The sequence below is a fragment of the Phalacrocorax carbo genome, chromosome 10 (genome assembly GCF_963921805.1).
Source record: "Phalacrocorax carbo chromosome 10, bPhaCar2.1, whole genome shotgun sequence".
Taxonomy (NCBI): domain Eukaryota; kingdom Metazoa; phylum Chordata; class Aves; order Suliformes; family Phalacrocoracidae; genus Phalacrocorax; species Phalacrocorax carbo.
The window spans coordinates 25371663-25388316 of record NC_087522.1 but is presented as its reverse complement, the minus strand read 5'-3'; the positions used below and the strand labels follow the sequence as shown (position 1 = coordinate 25388316).

Genomic DNA, 16654 nt, shown 5'->3' with positions numbered 1-16654 from the left:
TCTCTTAGGATTTCCAAAAGCTGTATAAGTTAAAAGTGAGTACTTGAGATTCTAGGAATCAACCAATAAATGTAGATCATCTTATAAGGCATAGCTTTTCCTTATCCTCTGTTCTTCTCTTTTTTTTTTTTTCTTCCCTCCTTTTCTTCAAGCACTTGGAGACTGAAAAAGACGGAGTCATCAGCTGCCTGGATCTGATATTGAAATGGCTTACCCTGCGGTTCTTTGATACCAACACAAGTGTTTTGATGAAAGCACTTGAATACCTTAAATTGCTTTTCAATTTGCTGAGTCAAGAAGAATATCACCTTACTGAAAATGAAGCATCCTCTTTCATCCCATATCTTATCCTAAAGGTACAGTTCATTGTACAGAAACTACCCTTATTTTTCATGTGGGATATAGCAGCATACCATCAAAAAACTGTAATATTCACAATATTTGGGATGAACATGGCATTAAATCCAGCTGGGGGCCGGTCACCAGCAGTGTTCCCCAGGGCTCAGTACTGGGGCCAGTCTTGTTTAATATCTTTCCCTCATCCAGATCACTGACAATTGAGTGCACCCTCAGTAAGTTTTCAGACAACACCAAGTTGGGCGGGAGTGTTGATCTGCTCGAGGGTAGGAAGGCTCTGCAGAGGGACCTGGACAGGCTGGATCAATGGGCTGAGGTCAACTGGATGAGGTTTAACAAGGCCAAGTGCTGGGTCCTGCCCTTGGGTCACACCAACCCCATGCACCGCTACAGGCTTGGGGAAGAGTGACTGGAAAGCTGCCCAGTGGAGGAGGACCTGGAGGTGCTGGTTGACAGCCAGCTGAACATGAGCCAGCAGTGCCCAGGTGGGCAAGGTGGCCAAGAGCGTCATGGCTTGTATCAGGAATAGTCTGGCCAGCAGGAGTAGGGAAGTGAACGTGTCTCTACTCAGCACTGGTGAGGCCGCACGTTGAATCCTGTGTTCAGTTTTGGTCCCCTTACTACAAGAAGGACACTGAGGTGCTGGAGCGTGTCCAGAGAAGGGCAGTGAAGCTGGTAAAGGGTCTGGAGGGCAAGTCTGATGAGGAGCGGCTGAGGGAGCTGGGAGTGTTTAGCCTGGAGAAGAGGAGGCTGAAGGAATACCTTAACACCCTCTACAGCTACCTGAAAGGAGGTTGTAGTGAGGTGGGTGTTGGTCTCTCCTCCTAAGTTACTAGTGATAGAACGAGAGGAAAGGACCTCAACTTGCACCTGGGGAAATTTAGAACAGGGTATTAGGAAAAATTTCTTCACTGAAAGAGTGGTCAGGCATTGGAATAGGCTGCCTAGGGAAGTGGTGGAGTCACCATCCCTGGAAGTATTTAAAAGACAGGTAGTTGTGGCACTTAGGGATGTGGTTTAGTGGTGGACTTGGCATTGTTAGGTTGGTGGTTGGACTTGGTGATCTTAGAATCATTTCAGTTTGAAAAGACCCTTATGATTCTAGATTGCATATTCACCTTTAAAAGATATTTACCAAAAAGGGGTTTTGCATTGAGAAAAATTCTGGCATTCCTAACATAATTTAGACTAACTGACGGTATCGTGAGACTGTTTAAAATATTCTGTATTTCTTCACCTTTTTTTTTTAAATTTTCCGTTAGGTAGGAGAACCAAAAGATGTCATCCGCAAGGATGTACGCGCTATTCTGAACCGGATGTGTCTCATCTATCCAGCCAGCAAGATGTTCACTTTCATCATGGAGGGGACAAAATCCAAAAACTCCAAACAGCGTGCAGGTGGGAAATGGCATGATGAACTGGGCAATTGCAAAGTACTTAAAATTGCTTCGTTTCACATCTTGGAAAAACCCAGCATAGTAACGTTTGGCGGAATGTGAGATTTGCCTAGGTATAGCGTCTTATGCAAATGCTTTTAAGTGTTTAAAGGATTGGATTTTAAAGTAGTATCATTTAGCTTTTTACTTTTGGTGTCTTTGTACCTTCCAAAGATGAGCAATCTGTTAAATTGCTATCAGCATTAAGATTATGTGTCTCCCTTGAGTAAGCTTGTTGTCTTAGTGAAACAGTACTGGGGAGAACAGTGACAATACTATTGTCCAGGTGACCAAGGGAATCAGTTAATCTGATCAAGACTTTGGAAATAAATGTTTCTACACTGTACATCTGTCTCACTTTATTATAGAAATTATTTCTGTTATGGTGTTTGTAGTTCAAACATCTCCCTAGTTGCCTTGAAAATATCTTACTCTGGTATAACCACAAAGTTATAATATATACCTAATATAGCATTGGAAGCTCACAACTGTCAACTACCTAGATATGAAGTTAACTGCAACACTGTTCATATATGGTAATGGGAAATATTTGAAGGGTATAGGGATCACTGACAGCTTTTAGATGCTATTTGTGTGAAGTAGTGTGAACCTTTAGTTTACTATTCATCTCATAAATCACCGAATATATCTATCATCACCATTATGATTGACACTTCTCTAGAGTGAATGTTCAGGTTGTGCAAGCAACACAGAAATTGGGAGGGCTCTCTTCCCAGCAGCTTAAAACTTGAATGTGCCTGTGTCACTTTCTTCCTCTAGAATGCCTGGAAGAGCTTGGATGTCTGGTTGAATCATATGGCATGAACGTATGCCAGCCAAGTCCAGGGAAAGCCTTAAAAGAAATGGCAACTCATATTGGCGATAGGGACAACACAGTGCGCAATGCTGCACTGAACACCATTGTGACTGTCTATAATGTTCACGGCGACCAAGTGTTCAAGCTGATTGGAAATGTGAGTGTAACTGGAAATAACTCTTTGGGCTTGGTCTGGTGGGGGTTTTTTTTGGTGGGGGTTTGTTGGTTGGTTGGTTGGGGGTTGTTTTGTTTTGTTTCAAATCCTTACATTTTTGTAGGGGACTAGCACCGTTTTGCTTGTGTTTGGTCATGGTACATTTTGCTGTTGGTGCCAAGAGCATTTTGTAATGTTGAAAGTAACTTGCTATACCCTAGATCCTTTAAAAGTTGGTTAACTCCTGATTGTGGGATATATAACCTGGGTGTTCATGAATGAAAAACTAAATTGGAAGAAATGAGCAAAATGCTGACTTTCACGGGAATTAAACTGTTTATAAAGAGTAACTTGCTTTGTAGTCAACTGTATAGGTAACACTTGAGATCTAGAATGATAGCTGGATAACTTATTTGGCCAGAAAAGTCTAGTTGTGGGGGCTCCATCGAGGACTCATGGCTGCTTTTTTTATGCCCATCTCCACCAGCGGCTTTGCAGCTGAAGTCCAGTAAGTTTGGTTTGTTCACTTTATCTTATTGCACTCCAGTGCTTAAGGTCTGCATCAGTACTGTGTTGCTTTGTATTGCTGCTGTTTTTTCCTCTGGGAATCACACTTAGCCATGTTATCTGAAATGCAGTAAAAGTTAAAGGAGGCAAAACTCAGTTTCCAGTCTCCAGCAGTGGAAAGCCAGTTCACTGTGTAGTCTACAAGTGCTGTGCATAACAGATTAAGTACACTGAATTCTAACCTGAATCAAGAGGTGTTAGACCATTTTTATTTTTTTTTTTTCCCCTGTTCTTTTCTCAGAATATGTGGTCTCGGTAATGTTTCTAGCAGCACTTAAACTGATTGGAGTACGATACGTATGTTAATGCTTGTAGGAATTTTTTTTGTAGTGTTATATGCTGTAGTGCATACAAGCTATTGGATGGATATTTTATGAAGTATGATGAGCAGGGAAGCAAGGACACTCCCCCCCCTTTTTTTTTCCCCTTTTTTGCTTTCTACCTTCCTGAAATGTTGAAACTTAACCTGACTGTTATTTTCAGCGGTAACCATCTCCATGGAAATAATGTTGCATTTTTAGTAACACTTTAGATTCCCGTTTTATTTTAACTGATGTTCAGAGTGCAATTGGCCTTCTCAGTGTTGCATAGTCCCTTTGCTTTTGGATTTTCAAGGTTAAGAAAAGAGCTGTAGTACCTGAAACATACAGCCCCTTCTTACCATGGCTTTTTGAGCATCAGTATGGTTCATCTAGTCCCAACACATATGGATTTTCAGGAAGGTTTCCAAATCGTAGGGGTGCTGGAGAGTGCTTCCCACAAAATTGTCACAGCTACTTCTGTTCAAATGTAGTTATTAGCAACCTTCGGTCCTGTAGGTAAGCAAACAAATATTCTTCTCTCTGCATGAATTGGAGCGTTCAGTTGGCTTACCTTGTGTTCAGGTTGAATTGTGACTACATTCAACAGGTTAAGTGTTAGGACTCTGGCTTCTATGGCAAGGTCCATAGTGTTAAAGCATGGCCTGGGCTCCTAATAGGGGATATAGAAAGGTGGGTTGGGATTTTTTGTTTGGTTAGTTGGTTGGGTTTTTTTTGCAGCAACACAAGCAACAATTAGAAACACATGATAGTACCACAGTTTGAATTCAAGATTACTTGTTTCTTGGAAATTATGTGGGCCAGAAATAGCTGTATTTGATATTACAGCCTGTCAATATGGGTTAATTAGCTCCTGAAGTAGCATCTGGCAGTCCAGAGTGGCCCTTTTAGATTGCTGCTAGATGGTGGTATTGACAGTTCCTGCCCTTGGTATTGGAGAACTTCAGTCTGCAGTAGTAAGTGGTATACCTCCTGTAGGTGACTAAGTTTTCTAAAATCCATACAACTCTGAGTGAAAGTGTTGTGTGTTTATAGCTTTCTGAGAAAGACATGAGCATGCTGGAAGAAAGAATAAAACGGTCAGCCAAGAGACCGTCTGCTGCTCCAGTGAGACAGACAGAGGAGAAACCTCAGCGTACTCAAAATATCAGCACTAATGCTAGCATGTTGCGGAAAGGACCAGCTGAGGACATGTCCTCCAAACTCAAGTATGTAATGATACATTCTGGTCTGTAGCCTGTGTAGTATATGTGCTAATATCATGTCTGGCGATGTTATTTTAGTTCTGTATCATCATCTTTGCATGTTGTAAAAATTGGCCAAATTTAAAACAAAATGTCTGAAACTTTTTTTGTCTTGTCTGTCTTGAAATCTTTCTAAATGGTCTTGTGCCTTTTTTCACTGCTTCTCCATGGACAGAATTATGTATCGCACTTATAGGATGTAAGTACTGCCCACTAACTCCTTGGTAGCAAGGCTCCTGTATCTTTTATTTTTTATCTTAGTCATCCCTTTCTGAGGGTGACAGGTTTACCGTGGCCAGTTCTAGGTTATTTACAGGTGTCTGTGTTAAAGAAAAAGAAACAAAAAAGATGGGTTTCTGCCAAGGTAATTGCAGGCAGACATGGCAATTCCATGTTCAGCAGCTGTTAGAAATAGTGGGAGAATATCTTATGTGTTACGTTAAACTTAGTGTTGATTGGACCCTGTTCATAACTTGTTAGGGCAGATGTACAGGACAGAACTGGATGAGCATGGTGAATTGTAGAGCCTGGGGCAACAGTACCAGAAACAGAAAGCTGAGAAACTGTATTCTTTGTCACCTGCTCGTTATCTTGGAATGAAAGTCCCTGTTTAGAACTACGAATTGGAATATTTCCTTAAAATCTAACATGCAGCACAAGATATGGGCGATGGGAGTCTTGGGTTCAGATGAGCTTGCAAGGTTGCTGTGTACATATGCATCCTAATCATCGTCTAAAAAAAAGGAAAAAAGCCCCTCATTTACATTATATTCCATTAATATTACTTTAAACTGTGCTAGATACCTCTTAAAATAAACCAGTGTGTACCTATCACAGATGCAGGGTGTCTTGTCGTGGGTTATAAGAGAAACTAGGAAGACAAGTAACTAGTAGCTGCTCTTCCATCCTACAAAAGCTTAGTTTATTAACGACTAGGGGAAAGGCAAAGGGGATTATTAGGGGGCTTGAATAAAATCAGACCTTGAATACCTGTGCTATTCTATTACGAGAGCTTTAGGGCTACCAGTGGATGCTAGTGCTAGTGCTCTTGGCTCTTGTTTATATAGAATAAACACCTCTCTCCTGGTTTCTATAGCCAAAATCGCAACATGGGCAGTCACTCTGAGACAACGCATACAGTTCCACGTGAATTTCAGCTGGATCTTGATGAAATTGAAAATGACAACGGTACTGTCAGATGTGAGATGCCAGCACTTGTACAGCACAAACTAGATGACATCTTTGAGCCAGTCTTGATTCCTGAGCCCAAGTGAGTCTAGTTTTAACTCTTAAGTGTAATCAGTAGGGCAACTTAAAAACTGTTTTGAGAAGATGAATTCACCATGTTAGTTTCTGCATTCAAACTGCGTTACGGAAGAAGGTAGTGCCAGCTAATTTGGAGAGAGATGTCCAAGTGATGGTCTTTCGTACTGTTCTGGAATCTGGGGAGCAGTTTTGTTTAACGAAAAACCTGAGTTCTGTTTGTGTGTTATAGTAAAAGGATCTTGAGTGTGTAAATGCGCTACTTTACAAGTAGTGTAATATACATGTTAAAAGGAATGATTCCTTGAGTATTCTCTATGAAAAATAATTTTCCCTTGTCTCTAAGCTGTCATTAACGTATAGCAATTCAGTGTAAACTAGTTGTCTCTCCAAAGAGTAATGAATTCTGTTTTCTTCAACTGTTTAGAATTCGTGCTGTGTCCCCGCACTTTGACGACATGCACAGTAACACAGCTTCTACAATCAACTTTGTCATTTCCCAAGTAGCCAGTGGTGATATAAATACAAGCATCCAGGCTCTGGCACAGGTAAGTGAATTAAGGTATACTGTACTAAACTACTTGTCTGCGAGGGTGATGAGTTGCATTGTGGTGGAGCAATCATGTCAGGTGACATGGACTCTGCTCAGAATCTCCCTGATGACAAAACCAAGTGCACAGGGGCCATCTGACTCGCTTTAGCAATAGAAATTCCACTCAGATATTGTAGAATAGACTCTTACACTTTTTTTTTCTTCGTGCTTCTGTGTTCTCTTTGCTTTTTGTCCAGTATCTGTGCTGTAAGTTCAAAAAAGCCATTTAAGCCAGTGAGACTTAATCTTTAAATGTAAACTGTGTTACAGATCCTCAGCAAAAGAATTGTCTTGTCTCATACCTTTTACATGTTTCTATGGTAGCTTTGGCTACTTAGAAGAACTTTATCCAGATTTCATAAAGCTGTTAATTCCAGAATCCGTAACACAGCATTTCATGTTTTCATTTGTGTACAGGATGGGATTGCACTTCTCTAAATGATCAGTAATTGGTTGTATTGGAATTGGCAATAGAAGTCTGTGGCTACTGATTTCAGGTGAAAACTTAGAATACAAGTGCCTTGGCAAAATAGGTTGGTCAGGGCAAGACCTTTTCTATAGGACAAGTTTTTAAAATTGTAGCTATTTTGCACTGTTTGCATTATGTTGAATATACTTGGGTGTTTTGTTTTTAAATCTTAGATTGATGAGGTTCTGAGACAAGAAGACAAAGCAGAAGCTATGTCTGGCCACATTGACCAATTCCTAATAGCTACATTTATGCAGCTTCGGCTAATCTACAATACGCACATGGCAGATGAGAAGCTAGACAAAGATGAGATAGTCAAACTTTACAGCTGTATTATTGGGAGCATGATCTCGGTAAGGCTTTGACCTAAAAATCAAGGTGAAGAGCAAATAACTTCTGTGCAGTAGTTGCAGGAGAATGGGATGTCTGTTCTGTAGCTAAGTTAGCTTACTACTGACTCTTATGAATGGTTGTTGCTAATTTTTTGCTCCCCAATGCACCTTTTGAGGGAGTGGGGTGTGAGAAACTGGGGAAGGGAAGAAGGTCTCTTTTTTGCTTCTAGAGAATACAGCTGCTCTTAACGCTTTCATTAAGCTCTATTTTAATATTCCTTACCTTTCTAGTGCTTAGTTGGTGGCCTAAGTATTTTCAGAAGTCACTCAGTAGAAGTAACTTCCTAGTTGTATTTTTATTGTTTAATGTTGAGGGACATGGGTAATGTCACATGGTTTGACAGTGCAGTCTGGAGAAATCCCTATATTAAAGCCCTGCATGCAGGGAAAGCTTCTAATCTTGTCTTCAATTTGCAGCTATTTCAAATCGAGAGTCTGGCTCGAGAGGCCTCGACTGGTGTGCTGAAGGACCTAATGCATGGTCTTATTACATTAATGCTGGATTCTCGGATTGAAGATCTTGAAGAGGGTGAGCAGGTCATCCGATCAGTCAACCTCTTGGTAGTGAAAGTTCTGGAAAAGTCTGACCAGACCAACATCTTGAGGTACATGATGAAAATTGCACAATTACTGCTTCCCCTCACCCGTTCTTGTGTGTGCCTTGAATGGCTGAGTGAGTTTGTTAGTCATTCTGTAAGCAAAGAATGATGTCTGTAGGATTATTCAGCTGGCTAGTGAAGAATTATCACCGATTGTCAGTGGTGATCAGAATTTGACTGCACATTCTACACAGCTGGAGGCAGGCTAAATGAACCAGCTTAGTATGATTCTATATTTTTTGTAGTTCAGCAGGCTGCCTCTTAAACTCTTGTAGCATAATAGAAAGAAAGGAAGCTGTTATACAACATGATGTAAACTGCTGGACTAACCCTGGTTTCTGGTGTGGTATTCTGTGGGGAGCTGACATACTGGGTGGTTTTTTGTGTGTGTAGCACTTTTCCTGTGCAACTACTATTAATGTATTCCTTCTAGTGCTCTGCTTGTTTTGCTCCAAGACAGTCTGCTAGCAACAGCCACCTCTCCAAAGTTTTCAGAACTTGTCATGAAGGTGAGCCTGTAGTAGAGGTTTTGAACTTACTTAATTTGTCTGGATCAACTTAACTGAAAGAAAATATATTTTTAAAAATATTTCAAGTTACAGTTATTTCTGTGTAACTCTTATAACCGTAAAATCTCATAATCAGATGTTACATACAGTGACTTCATATATGCCAGGAGGGAGCTTAACGCTTGCTAATAGTTTACAGTAGCTTGTGTATACTCATGCATACTCCATATAGAGGTGTGTAGTCACCAGGGGGTGTGTCTATGTTGGTAGCAGAGCGAAATGGCTCAATGGTAGTTTTGTATAATCCCTCCTTGTATAATTAAATGAGTCTTCCTTCAGTTGTCTTGCTTTAAGTCAGTCTCTCATTCCAGTGTCTGTGGAGAATGGTGCGTCTTCTTCCAGAAACCATTAATAGCATCAACCTGGATCGAATTCTACTGGATATCCACATTTTCATGAAGGTCTTTCCGAAAGAGAAGCTGAAGCAATGTAAGAGTGAGTTTCCTATAAGGACGCTGAAGACTCTGCTTCACACCCTGTGCAAGCTGAAAGGGCCCAAGGTGAGAGCAGTCACTAATCATGTACTTCTAAATTGGATGTTCATGCAGTCTCTAACGTTTTTCCTTATTTTCTTTTATTAATTTATTCCCTTTTTTCTCCTTTTAGATCTTAGATCATTTAACAATGATAGACAACAAAAATGAGTCTGAGTTGGAGGCTCACCTGTGTAGAGTAATGAAACACTCCATGGACCAGACTGGAAGCAAAGCTGATAAGGATACAGAAAAGGGGGCTTCTCGCATAGTAAGTAATGAAAATGTGTTGGTAGGGCGAGGGAATGGAAGGCAATCTATTTAAGAAACAAGCTTAACTTTGTGATTGTGGAATATGAAGTAGTGATTGCCTTTCCAACATACAACTAGTGTTGGAAACACTCTTCCAGCTTCACTTTTATTTATGGCTGCTTTGGGAACTTGCAGTGTGCTTCTGTTATTACCTGCATATTCTGTGTATATCCCAGGATGACGTGGTCCCCAGGACATTCAGGCGTGCAGCATAGGTTTTTATGCTGCCTGATACTGCATTTGATCTACTAAAAGTTAACCATACCCAAAACACTGGCTTCTCAGAAGGAGTGCTACAGCTTGATGATGATCTTACTTGGATTCTGTGTAAACACTGGCTATGTAAAACCCTAAGCACTTCAAGGTTTACTTCATATTGGAAGCTCTGTATCCAACTAGTAGGTCTGAGGGCACTGTGGGTTCATCAAACTTCCCTTTATTTTTATTGCCTTTGTTTTAGAATTCTCCTTTTTTTATTTATTTAGGAAGAAAAGGCTTCGAAGGCCAAAGTTAACGATATTTTGGCAGAAATATTTAAGAAGATTGGCTCCAAGGAGAATACTAAGGAGGTAAGTGCTCCCTTCCTGCAAGGAAGAGGGCATGATACATTAGAATAGTGTATGCAGCAGTTGTAACGCACAGAAACTCTTCCCTCCCAGGGTCTGGCAGAACTGTACGAATACAAAAAGAAATATTCTGATGCAGACATTGAGCCCTTCCTGAAAAACTCTTCTCAGTTCTTCCAGAGCTATGTAGAAAGAGGCCTCCGGCTGATAGAAACAGAACGGGAGGGGAAAGGACGCATTGCTACTTCTACAGGTATGTGCTATAGCAGAACTGATTGATTTATGAGAAGCAGAGATATAAGGAAAGCAGTTACATGTTGCCTGGTAGAAGCTAACATTTACAGATGTTTATGGATTTCCAAAGCGAGCCATGGGGTTTCTTTTGGCATGTATTGCTTCGTGAGGCAACATTTGCAGGGACTATGCATTCTTTTGCTTACAAAAAAAATAATGTTAACCTTCGTCACACTAAACATAGAAAACATCTGACAGGCTTAGTAAACAAGTGGTTCTAATTTGTATTTTGTAATGTGGCTTGACTATTAGCCTATGCTTCGTGTGTCTGGTATCAAGAATTGTTTCTGCAAGGTATACAGCTCGTTTATAACAGCAGCAAGCTGTCAGGTTCTCCTTTTACTTTTTGGTTACTAAAATGGTACAGGAGGTTTTTTGATAGAGTATTCACAGAATCCCGGGTTGGAAGGGACCTCAGGGATCATTTAGTCCAACCTTTCTGGGAAGAGCCCAGCCTAGACAAGACGGCCCGGCGCCCTGTCCAGACGACTCCTGAAGGTGTCCAACATGGCCAAGTCAACCCCTTCCCTAGGGAGATTATTCCAACGGTGACTGTCCTCACTGTGAAATATTTCCCTCTGGTGGCCAATCAGCATCTCCCCAAGAGCAACTTGTGTCCATTCCCCGTTGTCCTCTCCATGGGACTCCATGTAAAAAGGGAGTCTCCATCATCTTTGTAGCTGCCCCTTAAGTACTGGTACATGGGGATGAGATCCCCTTTGAGCCTCCTTTTCTCAAGGCTGAACAAACCCAGCTCTCCCAGCCTGTCCTCGTATGGCAGCTTCCCAGTCCTTTGATCACCTTGGTGGCCCTTCCCTGGACCCCTTCCAGCCTGGCCACATCCTTTTTGTACAGCGGGGACCAGAACTGCACACAGCACTCCAGGTGTGGCCTGACCAGCGCTGAGTAGAGCGGGATGATGGCTTCTTTCTCTCTGCTGGCGATGCCCTTTTTGATGCAACCCAGCACCCTGTTGGCCTTCTTGGCTGCAGCAGCCACTGCTCGCTCATGTTGAGCTTTCTGTCCACCAGGCCCCCCAGGTCCCTTTCCACAGAGCCAGGTGGATCTCAGTATTGTTTACTGTGGAATCAAAAAGTTTACTTTAAATAATTTGAACTGTGTCTATAACAGTCTTTGTGATGACCCCTTTCCAACAAATCAGATTTCTAATTGGATGAGCTGCTGTAAAACACTTGGCTTTTTAGTGAGTCTTCTCGTAGCAGGTAAGCACAAATGAGTGTTTAATGCAATGTTAGGAAAGGAATGTCACAAATGATTAGCTGACAGTAAAAATTGATACGCAGTGTGGCAAAATTACCTTTAACTTTCACTTCTTTCACATTTCAGAGTGTTCTATGAGATTTTTAGCCCTTTCTCCTACTACTGTTCCTTCTTCTATCCCTGTTTTGTTAATTACTTTAAGAAAAGACAATGTAAATTGCTTTCAGAACTTCCTAAATGTGTCTGACTAGATAGGACAGAAAATTTTACCTTTCATCCAAAAAGACTGTGCAACCTAGAAATGTTAGTTCAACAGTTAAAGATTTCAAAACATAATTTACGTGCCCCAGTTTTGTCCGTCCGTCCCACCCCTCAAACTATAATAGTTTGATACAATAAAGGGTATTGTTTCATCTTGCAACTGTGCATTATTTAGACTAAAGTATAAATGCTTAACCTTAATTCTCCTTTTATCTATTAAATACCCTTGGAGTAAACTAATGAAAACAAATCAAATCCATGTCCACACTAAGTCTTAGAACTTGCCATTCATTTCAGAATGGAAAGGTTTTTTCATAATGTAAGATCCTTTCCTAGTCTTTTGGTAGGGAAGCTTTAAAAACCTTGCTGCATGCCTCCCGGAAATCACTATTTCAGATTAAACTGGAAGAAGCATTAGCTTTAAGTTACCTGAATGGGAGGTAAAAGAGGGGTTAGAATCATGGTGAGGTCTGCCCAGAAGTACCACTAAACTTAGAAAAAGACAGAAGACTCCAGATATTTCCCATCCTGCCAATTGCTGAGTTCTCTCTGTCCTTAAATATCTCAATTTCTTTTACTGGTTTTCAGTTCCTTTCTTGCAAGGAAATGAAAGGGCTTGATATGCCTATACTAGCAAATGCAAATTTAAGGTTATAGGTTAGTTGATTCTTCATTCATTGCATCTTATTTCAAGCAACTGACCAAGAGGCTTACACTTTTTTTGACGCTTTTAATTTTTTTTTTAACTTTTTCCCTCACCCCTTCCCCTCATCCTCCAGGAATTTCTTCTCAGATGGAAGGAACGTGTGTTCCTGCTTCTACCCACACTGTATCTTCATCTATAGGAAACACAAATGGGGAGGAAGTGGGGCCTTCAGTTTACTTGGAAAGATTAAAAATCCTCAGGCAGCGTTGTGGCCTTGACAACGCAAAGGTATTGTACTTGCCAACACTTATAAATCCCCAGGGGAGGCATTTCATTTGCACTGGCTTTTTGCACCATCTGATAATTGGGTTTTCCGTGCCAAAGGCAGATTCCAAGCAGAATTGATGATCATTCACTATACGGCATGTCCTAGCTATTCACGGCATATCACTGTGCCTGGTATAAATGGCTTTAAACTCATTACTTGGCCAACTAGGCTTATGTTTCAGTCCACTCTCATTGCAGCACTGATGTACACGCAGGTTGTTTCTACAGCCCTGTAGTTTGGTATCTTTTCTTGCTGTGTAGTTCAGTCTCAGAAAGGTTCAAATAACTTAACTACTGTTCTCTAAAGGTTAAACATGTATTGATCTCTGAGTTGAATGATATAGAGATTCTAGATCTTTCTGCTCCAAAACAACCATAAAAGCTGAATGAATACTTTGAATGAAGTTTTATATATTTTGGGTGTATGGATACTGAGGCATAGAAATGCTGAAGGAGCTCGGTATTGGAAACCTGTGGGCCAAAACTTCTAACAGTTCAGCGACCTGTGTGTTAGGAGTCTAGTGCCGACTGCTGCTGAAGTTTGCACTTACCCACGTGAGAAATGATGTTCACTCTAGGAATAGTTGTCCAGGTATGTCACAGTTGAAGGATAAAACACAAACTTGCACATCAGCCTACAGCTCTGAGGAAGGGAAATGTTTCCTAGATGGTAGTAACAAGGCAATTAATGTAGATGGAAGTATCAATTGGTAAAAGAAAGTGGATTGACATTGTAAGTCTTCGGCAGTGTGGATCTTAACAGTCAATCCAAGTTTCCTCTTCTCATTCCTCCAGAAAACTCATTGGCTGTTGATGCTGTGCGTAGGCATGACTTGCCTCCTGTGGTGTTAGAATTCAGGCTATCCAAGACTGCAGCAGGCCATCTCAGTAAAATACAGGTCTACTGTGAATTTTTGATCTTTAAAGACGGTAGTTCATTTGTGTCCCTACTGACACCAAGCTAAACATGAACTGCTTAAACAATAGGAATTGAGTATTGTAGTTAGCTTTACCTGGTTCTGACTTTGATGGCAACTGACTTTATCACTCCAGATCACCTGTGTTGTATTGCTCCTTCCCTTTCCTGTGTGAAGATGAAAAGCCGCTGATTTGTACAGTTCGTACTTCTTACATGTCTTTTGCCATTACTTGTCTTAACACTTCACACTTCTCCCCTGTAGCAGGAAGACAGACCACCTCTGACGTCTCTGCTGTCTAAACCAGCAGTCCCTACTGTTGCATCTTCTACGGATATGCTTCACAGTAAGCTCTCCCAGCTCCGTGAGTCACGGGAGCAGTACCAACATCTGGACCTGGACTCCAATCAGACTCATTCCTCTGGCATTGGAACTACCCTGGCTTCACCCTCATCTGCAGCAGCTAATATTGATGACTTGAAAAAAAGATTGGAGAGAATAAAAAGCAGTCGCAAATAGAAATACGAGAGGGATGGCATCGCTGTTGCTTGGGCTGTCTTCAGCTTTAGTTTACTAAACTAGAAGTCTTCATAGTTAAATGGCCTCATTTAGGCCTAATGTATACAAACTGGTTTATGTATAATACAGTGGATTTTGGGGGGTCGAGTCATTGTGGCACAAGTATTTGTATATACTCTGCTTCTCAGTGAGCATCTCTTGACAATAGAAGGCTGTCTGTGTATTAGTTTTAGTGTACAGACCTGTAAACAACCATCTTCTTGCTCAGACTAGTTTCTTGTTACTTGGTTTTTTTTTTTATTTGTAAAATTGTCTTTAAGACCTTTTCCTAGTTCTTAACTCTTAGAAGATCTTTAGTGATACCACTTTTAATTTTGTGAATTCTTCTCCATGTAATCCTTGAACTGTTGATTCTGTATGGACACATGGCATGAAGTAACTAATTTAAGTGTCTTTTGTAAATAAAGTTTGCATTAACTATACCAGCCTCAGTAGGAACAGCAGTGACTGCTGGTTAGAGAAGTCGTTCTCTATTCGTAAATGTTAGTGACTTGGCATCCAGAAACTGAACTAAGCTATTCTTGACATGGACCTTGGGGTTTGGATATATTATAAGGAAGATGAGTGAATATATACTCTCTGTGGGTGCAATCCTGAGACGTTGCACTCTTCTATGAGCAGTAGTGCATTTTTCATATAGCTGCTTTTTCTGTTTTGGAATATGTTTCTGTAACTTGAGAGTAAGTTGAGAATATTTAGTTTGCTGAAATGCTTATTTTAAATTATCTAGTCCTTGTGATGCCTCTACCCAGACTAAGCATAGTCCCATCTGTGTACAGACGCTTTCTCTGAGGGAGCCTGATGATGATGATATGGAATAGATTAGCAGTGATGTACAGTCAGTGGACTCGTTTATCCTGAACTCATTTGGTTAAAGCGGTCTTTCTTGTGCAGTTTTCAAGTGCACATATACATCTTGCCACCACATTCTTTTTGGTCTTAAACATCTGATGTCAGCAAACTCTACTATTTTGCATCACTAAGACACCTGGTAGTGCTAGTTTGTGAAAGAGTGTCTTCTGATTAGCCTTTTTCAGAAGTAACAAGTATGAAGATTAAGACGTACACTGTGTAGCCTTTCTAGCCCTTTCATATCTAGGGAGGTGATGTGTTTTCACCCTACTACTGTGCTTCTATGTGAGAGCTGGTTGTGAAGCATAAACTGCACATCTGTTCCGTAGCTAGGTCAGAGTTACTGAAGAGTTGGACAGGCAGGCTTAAAATAGCACACTTCAGCTCTAGATTTTAATCTCTTCCATATAACTGCTGCTTTTGTTGTTTGCACTGTGGACTAGCAGTCTCTGCATTAGGGCCGTTACTGAAACTGTCTTGCCTGATTACAGTAAAAATGTGGCTTTAAATTAGTACCTGTACAACAGATTATGCCAGAGCTTCTGCAAATGGCTGAAATCTTCCTCTTACAGGACCCCTAGGCTGGGGTTGCAGTTAACATAACACTGCATGGTGCTTGTAGTGAGTTTGTACGCTGTGATAGCAGGTGACTTGCGAGCATTCTCCATCCTGTGTTAATTGACATGATGACATTCATTGCTTCACCACCTCGATTTAGTAGTCGCAGTCTCCTCCTAACCTGAAGTGGGCACACAGTTCCTTGTGGAATAGAGCTATATGAAAAGTGGATGTTTGGCCTTTATTGGTAAGGGCTGAGCTTTTGCACACTTAATCTGGGGCTGTTTGTGAATCGTTTGTGTTGGCGGGCACTAGAGTTACTGCCACTACCTCTCAAGTACTAGCTGCTTTTTGAAACTTACTGACATTTAAATTAATCCATATGTTCTTTTACTGTGTCTAGCAGATGTTCAGGAAAGCTATTTGTTAATTAGCTCAGGATGTTAAAACAGCAATGCCTGCAAACCTGCATACAACTATTTTAAATTTGAAGCTGAATTTGAAGTGAAGTACAGGAATAATTGAGTAGCAGAAGATATAGTTGCTTACTATGAATGAGTTTTTGCCCTGTGTCTCTGTAGTGTTTGGTTGGACTCAATATCCTGGGGGTTTTAAACTAAAACTTGTGCACATAAATTAATAAAGCCTAATCTTTAGCCCAGACAATATTTAAATAACATTAAACTGAATTTTAAAAATGATTCCTCTGTATTGTTTGTAACAAGTCAGCATTAACAGTGACTTACTCCAGAAACTGTATGGTCCTTGTTCCCCTCTTAGACGTGCAATTTCTCACAGATTATTATATAGCAGTGAAAGGGTGAGGCTAAAAATTTAAACATTAGAAGGGGTAAACATTTTCAGTGTCT

General features: G+C 40.7%; 1 protein-coding gene, 1 long non-coding RNA gene and 1 other non-coding gene across 4 annotated transcripts in view; 2 read left to right on the top strand and 1 right to left on the bottom strand.

The window, feature by feature from the left end:
* Window positions 1-14797, top strand: part of CKAP5 (cytoskeleton associated protein 5) — a 54069-nt gene extending 39272 nt beyond the window's left edge. For both annotated transcript variants that reach the window (XM_064462584.1, XM_064462583.1), the window contains exons 30-44: window positions 153-356; window positions 1620-1755; window positions 2574-2767; window positions 4687-4859; window positions 5992-6165; window positions 6586-6706; window positions 7393-7572; window positions 8029-8216; window positions 8644-8719; window positions 9091-9279; window positions 9386-9523; window positions 10050-10133; window positions 10224-10383; window positions 12686-12840; window positions 14061-14797. In XM_064462584.1, the coding sequence (XP_064318654.1) occupies window positions 153-356; window positions 1620-1755; window positions 2574-2767; window positions 4687-4859; window positions 5992-6165; window positions 6586-6706; window positions 7393-7572; window positions 8029-8216; window positions 8644-8719; window positions 9091-9279; window positions 9386-9523; window positions 10050-10133; window positions 10224-10383; window positions 12686-12840; window positions 14061-14315 (2427 nt within the window). In that variant the 3' untranslated portion in view covers window positions 14316-14797. The remainder of the gene's footprint in view (window positions 1-152; window positions 357-1619; window positions 1756-2573; window positions 2768-4686; window positions 4860-5991; window positions 6166-6585; window positions 6707-7392; window positions 7573-8028; window positions 8217-8643; window positions 8720-9090; window positions 9280-9385; window positions 9524-10049; window positions 10134-10223; window positions 10384-12685; window positions 12841-14060) is intronic.
* On the bottom strand, window positions 3082-4693 carry LOC135315281 (uncharacterized). Its single transcript, XR_010374719.1, has 2 exons — window positions 4205-4693; window positions 3082-3391 (listed from the first exon to the last, which is right to left on the bottom strand). It is a non-coding gene; the product is annotated as an uncharacterized LOC135315281 (long non-coding RNA).
* On the top strand, window positions 6745-6855 carry LOC135315285 (small nucleolar RNA SNORD67). The gene has a single exon (XR_010374724.1). It is a non-coding gene; the product is annotated as a small nucleolar RNA SNORD67 (small nucleolar RNA).
* Window positions 14798-16654: the final 1857 nt, after the last annotated feature.